This window comes from Ammospiza nelsoni, chromosome 25, assembly GCF_027579445.1.
Source record: "Ammospiza nelsoni isolate bAmmNel1 chromosome 25, bAmmNel1.pri, whole genome shotgun sequence".
In the NCBI taxonomy this organism is placed as follows: Eukaryota; Metazoa; Chordata; class Aves; order Passeriformes; family Passerellidae; genus Ammospiza; species Ammospiza nelsoni.
In genome coordinates this window covers 4059754-4065759 of record NC_080657.1, presented here as the reverse complement: position 1 = coordinate 4065759, position 6006 = coordinate 4059754, and the positions used below count along the sequence as shown (strand labels likewise).

At 55.3% G+C, this 6006-nt stretch overlaps 1 protein-coding gene and 1 long non-coding RNA gene across 2 annotated transcripts; one reads left to right on the top strand and one right to left on the bottom strand.

The window, feature by feature from the left end:
• Window positions 1–776, bottom strand: LOC132083955 (uncharacterized). Its single transcript, XR_009420014.1, has 2 exons — window positions 708–776; window positions 1–329 (listed from the first exon to the last, which is right to left on the bottom strand). It is a non-coding gene; the product is annotated as an uncharacterized LOC132083955 (long non-coding RNA).
• Window positions 777–817: 41 nt separating this feature from the next.
• On the top strand, window positions 818–5416 carry YRDC (yrdC N6-threonylcarbamoyltransferase domain containing). Its single transcript, XM_059488736.1, has 5 exons — window positions 818–1227; window positions 2534–2648; window positions 3930–4049; window positions 4187–4329; window positions 4661–5416. Exons 1-5 carry the CDS (start codon window positions 818–820, stop codon window positions 4722–4724), a joined length of 852 nt encoding a protein of 283 aa, XP_059344719.1. The 3' UTR covers window positions 4725–5416.
• Window positions 5417–6006: the final 590 nt, after the last annotated feature.

Below are 6006 nucleotides of genomic sequence, written 5' to 3'. Positions count from 1 at the left end.
TTTATTATGACATGTAAATAAATTTATTGAGATAAGGCACAAGCGCGGCGGCACCGAGCGACCTCCAAGGCCACGGCGGGGCAGCCCGGCCGCCCCCGCTCCCTGCGCTCCCCAGCACCGCCCGGGCGTTCCCGGAGCCCCACAGCCCTCGGTCCCACCGGGGCTCCTCAGGGCCCCGCGCCGCTGGCCGGGCCGGCTCTCAGGGCCGCCTGCAGCGCGGCCAGCTCCGCCTGCAGCTCCTCGCAGGCGGCGATGCGGGAGCGCAGCTGCCGCTGGAGGAACTGCACGAGGTCCAGCAGCGCCCGCACCATCCTCAGGCAGTCCAGGAGCTGCGGGGAGACGGCGGGGACAGCGCTCACTCCCGGAGCCCCGGGACCCTCCCGTTCCCTCCCCTGACCCTCCGAGGCCCCCGGCCGCTCCCGTTCCTTCCTTTCCCCCTCTGTCCCGCCGTCCCCTCTCCGGAACCCGGAGCCCCTGGCCGCTCCCGTTACCCCCCGTGTCCCCCCGGTCTCCCTAGCCGCTCCCGTTCCCTCCGTTCGCCCCGCGTCCTCTCTCCGATGCCCCTGTCCAGACCCCCCAACCTCCCTGGCCGCTCTCGTTCCCTCCGTTCCCACCGTGTCCCCTCGTCCCCTCTCCTGATCCCTCGATCTCCCCGTCCGCTCCCGTTCCCTCCCCGTAGCCCCGATCCGCCCGTTCCCTCTCCTCACTCTCCGCCTTCCCTCCGCCTCGCTCGGCTCCCGCGCGCTCCCGGTCCCCATGGCGACAGCGGCCCCGCCCCGCCGGTGCCGTCAGTGCCGCGCGCCGGAAGTGCCGCCGCATGGCGCGGGCGGCGCGGCTGCTGGCGCTGGCGGCGGAGCGAGCGGCGGGGCCGGGCCTGGCCCCGGTGCCGGTACCGGGCCCGGGCCCGGGCTGTGCCCGCCTGGTGCTGCTGCCGCCCGCCCGCGGGGCCCGGCTCGGCCCTCGTGGTGCGCAGGGGGAGCCAGCGGAGGGTGCAGGCCGCGGCCGGTGGCGGCAGGAGCCGGGCCCCGCTGAGTGGAGCGAGGCGGTGGCGGCCGCGGCCGGTGCCCTGCAGGCGGGCGGGCTGGTGGCCGTGCCCACGGACACGGTGTACGGCGTGGCCTGCCTGGCCCAGGACTCGGCCGCCGTGCGCAGCATCTACAGCCTGAAGGGGCGGAACGGAGCCAAGCCGCTCGCCATCTGCCTCGGGGACGTGGAGCGGCTCTACCGGTGCGCGGAGACCCCGCGGGACGGGTGGTGAACTAAATACGGCAGGAGATCTCTCTCCTTTTTAATGCTTTGTTAAAAATCTGCTCGGGTGGGGAGAACCGACGGGTCGCGCTCACATTGCTGCTTCCAGGAGTGGCACGGAGGAGGAGGAGGAGGAAAAGTGCAGCTTTGTCTGCTGGTCTGCAGGCGCAGCTGGGAGTTCCGTCCTCACAAGAGCATCAGGAGATTCCCCCTGTTTTGGTTTGACATTCGAGGTCTTTTTTCCAGCCGACATCTTTTTAGATTAGGGTGAAGGGTAAAAAGGGTCTTAGCGGACACTGGATTTTGTTCCTCACGTCTAGACATCACTTTGATCTCTTAATTCCGCGTTGGCTCGTTATTTTTAGGGGTTTTTGCTAGGTTTGGTGAGGGGTTTCTCCCTTTGCATGCCAGCCCTGGTGTCCCCTCCTCTTCACCGTCCTCCAGGAAGCAGCAGGGTGTTACTCAACAAAAAGGGGAATTCCCAACCATCAACAACAGATAGTTTCTCGGGTTTTTGGTTGTTAATTGCTGCCCTGAGATGTGCAGGATGTCTCTGTTTTGGCCCGTACGGCTGAAGAACCAGTGTGGACTCTTCACTTTTCAGTCTTGAGGTTGTTTATTAATTCTTACCTATAAAATTTTCTTTCTGCCCAGCCGAGGTCTGCTCAGCAGGGCAGCCACAGGCACTCTCTGTGTTGTCCTTTTATACTACAAGCTACCTATAACATATTTACACTTAATTCCCAATCCCTATCACCTGTGTTAGACAGTGCACTTCTACTCTAAACCAATCCCAAAGCGCCAACATCACTGCAGAAAATGGAGAACAAGAAGAAGGAGAAAGGCTGGACACGCCCAAGTTCCTCCATCTTGTCCCTACAACCCCCATACCAAAAATGCTAAAATGTACATTTTCACCCTGTGATCATCTTGGTATTACACTATTCAAACCTGTGTGACTTTCATGTCCTCATACAAAGCTGGTAACTTGCTCCAGGGGTCACAATCAAATCCCCAGGTGCTCTGGGCTGTGTGCCAGGGTCTCTGAGCCCCCTGGCAACTCTGGACACCCAGAGGGATGCACTGAGTTCTGACAATAGTTAATGAAAACGACAGGTGATTACAACAACACTTAGAACTCCACCGTGGCAGCAACTAGCCCAACCTGTGAACTCTGAAACCTTTTTTAAAAAAAATGGGCAACTTTTCTACTTATAACTAGGAGCTGCCCCAGTGACCTGGCTGCTCCCTGTGGCCCCCTGATCCTGTTGTCTCTGCCCTGTAGGTACTGCCATGTCAACGTCCCCGAGGAGCTGCTGAGGGACCTGCTGCCAGGACCAGTGACCCTGGTGTTGGAGCGTTCAGAGGAGCTCAATAAGGACCTGAACCCCTTCACATCGGTGGGTCCTGGCTGCAGGATTGGGGCGGGGGGCTGGTTCTGTGCTGCTGCTGCTGTAAATTTTGTGCTTAGCTGTAGGGGGATAGAATATAAAGATGGTGTAGAAAGTAATGTTACCCCTGAGGAGCTGCAACTGGGCCAATTAGCAAAGATTGGGAACAGACTTGACTTTAACAGCCACAGCTGTAAGAAATGAGAAAAAGTGCTGGGATGGATGGATGGATGGATGGATGGATGGATGGATGGATGGATGGATGGATGGATGGATGGATGGATGGATGGATGGATGGATGGATGGATGGATGGATGGATGGATGGATGGATGGAGTGAAATGAAATAGAGATTTTTGGAGTTCACTTGAATTAGCAATATGAATTAAGCATTTAAAGTTTAGCCTGTAGAACCGTGTGTTGAATTTTAACCTTTTTACTTAAGAAATCTCTGCCATGGTACAAAGGGCATAGGAAAATGCAAATTTCTGATGTTTCTTGTATAAGGAACAATACCAGAGAAGACCAAGAGATACAAAAAGCCTGGATGGAGGTGGGGCAGGGATGGATGGATGGATGGATGGATGGATGGATGGATGGATGGATGGATGGATGGATGGATGGATGGGTAGATAGATGTGGGACAGGAATGGATGGTGGGATAGGGATTGATGATGGAACAGGGATGGATGGAGATGGGACAGGGATCTACAGTGGGACAGGGAGGGATGGTGGGGCAGGGATGGACCTGGGATGGAGATGGGTGGTGGGGCAGGGATTGATGGATTGATGATCGAGCAGTGATGGATGGAGGTGGGACATTGACCAGTGGTGGGACAGGGATGGATGGATGGATGGATGGATGGATGGATGGATGGATGGATGGATGGATGGATGGATGGATGGATGGATGGATGGAGGTGGAGCAGGGATTCCTGGCAGGTTGAGAAGAGAACTGGAGTCAGTTCGTCACTTTGTGAAGAAGAAAGAGTCAGTGCTCTGAGGAACATGAGAAACACCAAGAAGGTGTGAAACTTTTGCAATAAGGAGACAACAGCATGGAACCCCTGCAATAAGATGACAACACTCAGCTGTCCCCAGAGGTGGTCCCTGTGTTGTCCTGCCCCTGGGACTGACCTGGATGTAGGGCCTGACTTGAGTCTTGTGTTACCCCAGGTGCAGCAGATGCAGATGTGCCAATTCTCCAGAGTTTCAGCTTCAAGCCAAGGGAGCTTTAGGCAATATTAAAGCCGGTTTCTGTGTGTGTGACTCTCTCCTGTCCCTCCCTCAGCTGGTTGGTGTCCGCATTCCAGACCACCCCTTCATGAGGGACCTGGCACGAGCCTGCCCGGGCCCGCTGGCCCTGACCAGCGCCAACATCAGCTCCCAGGGCAGCACCCTGACTGTGCTGGTGAGGCTCCTTCCCCCCCTGGCATCTCCCTGGGTCTGGCAGAGCTTTAGCAGTAATCCAAGGGCTGCTCTGCTGCTGTGTTTTTATTTAAATGGTAAAAAGCTCTGTCAGGACTGTCACCCACGGCTCTCCTGCAGGAATTCCAGGACTTGTGGCCTCAGCTGTCCCTGGTTGTTGATGGAGGCCCCATAGGAGACATCCAGAGCCCAGAGTGTCGCTTGGGCTCAACTGTGGTTGACTTGTCTGTGTCAGGGAAATTCTCCATCATCAGGCCTGGCTGGTGAGTGTAGCTGGGGCTGCTCCTTTGCTTTAAACAGAACAAAGCTTTTGGACAGGGGTGGGGCATGCATTCCTTTGCTTTGTTTGCTTTGCTTTGCTTCACTTCCCAGAGCAGCTCCACCTTCCCATTAGTGTTAACCTAATTATGAGCACAGAGGAATCCTCAGGAGCTCTCAAATTCCCCTTTCTCACAGGCTCTGTATTAAGCTGTGGTTCCTGCAATTCCTGCTCTCCTTGTCTCTAAGTACAATCCTTACTGATTGCTCTTCCCCAGAAAATGCAATTTTAATGCTCCCAACCCTTTGTTCTCATGGCTCTGTTTCTCCCTGCAGTGCACTGGCAGCCACAGTTGAGATCCTGAAGAAGAAGTATGGCTTGGAACCAGAATCCTCCTAACCCTTGGGCCTGGGAGCTGGTGGAGCTGGGCACTGTGTGCCTGTGCACTCAGGACTGGGTGATCGTGGCCTTGTTTAATAAGGTCGATGGGTTATGTCAAGGTAAATTAAAAAATATTAAAGAAGAAAGACTGGAAAACCCTTTTGGACCTTTTTGTGCTGCTGTACTGTTCCCAAATGTCTGTTCTGTTATCCTGGTCAGGCTTTGTGAATACAGTGAAAAGTTAAACTTTTGTCAGGGTGCTGTTTTTGTGCCCCAGAGCTCATTCTGTGCCATCTGCACTGGAAGCAAAGCAGGCATGGAGGGGTTTGGAGTTCTGAGGGTGTTACAGCTGTGCTGTTCTCTGTTCTAAATGTGATCAAAACCAACTGAGAATAAACTGTCATTGCTTCTGAAAATTCCGTGTTCAGATACCCCAGGCTAGAGCTGCTCAGAACAACCTGCATCCTCCTCATGCAGAGAATGGTTATCTGCTGCTGTGGAATGCAACAGGTGCATCTGTGATTGGTCTCATGTGGTTGTTTCTAATTAATGGCCAATCACAGTCAGCTGGCTTGGACTCTGTCTGAGACACAAGCCTTTGTTATCATTATTTTTCTATTCTTAGCCTTCTGATGAAATCCTTTCTTCTATTCTTTTAGTATAGTTTTAATATAATATATATCATAAAATAATAAATCAGCCTTCTGAAACATGGAGTCAGATCCTCATCTCTTCCCTCATCCTCAGACCCCTGTGAACACCATCACAATGGATCCTTGCTGGCTCATCCATCACTCTCACCTGCCATCCACTCTCCAAAGGTTTCCTGTTTTCCCAGGGATGCATTTCCCTGCTCAGACAAGCTGCTCTTGCACCACTGGGTGCAGCTGTGGCCCTGCCCTGCACCAGGGGAGCCGTGGTCACCCACAGAACAGCTCAGGGACCTCCAGGAGCTGCTTCCTTGGCTCTGGGGGCTCTGCTGCAGGGGGCTCTGCTGCAGGAGGACTCTTTGAGTCCTCCTGGGGACTCAAACGTGCAGGAGGGGCTCCTGTCCCACACTGGGTGGGGAGTGATGCTCCCCAGGTGATGCTCCCCAGGTGATGCTCCCCAGGTGATGCTCCCCAGGTGAGGCACAGCCCTAAGGCAGAGCTGCCCTGCCTGAATGGGACTGGCTTGATGGCTGCTCTGGGGTGCCCTGCCTCAGCTGGCACAGCCTGCAGTGGCATTTGTGGGCAGAGAACTGAGGAAACGTGTCACCATCTCAGCTGGTGCCTCTGCTCATGTCCCTGCTGCCAGTGCT

Bases quoted from the DNA above. Each gene is read 5' to 3' on its own strand.
- YRDC (XM_059488736.1), top strand. From the start codon at position 818: ATGGCGCGGGCGGCGCGGCTGCTGGCGCTGGCGGCGGAGCGAGCGGCG. The intron at 4,050-4,186 runs GTGAGGCTCCTT...GCTCTCCTGCAG, and splicing joins GCAGCACCCTGACTGTGCTG to GAATTCCAGGACTTGTGGCC. The intron at 4,330-4,660 runs GTGAGTGTAGCT...TTCTCCCTGCAG, and splicing joins TCCATCATCAGGCCTGGCTG to TGCACTGGCAGCCACAGTTG.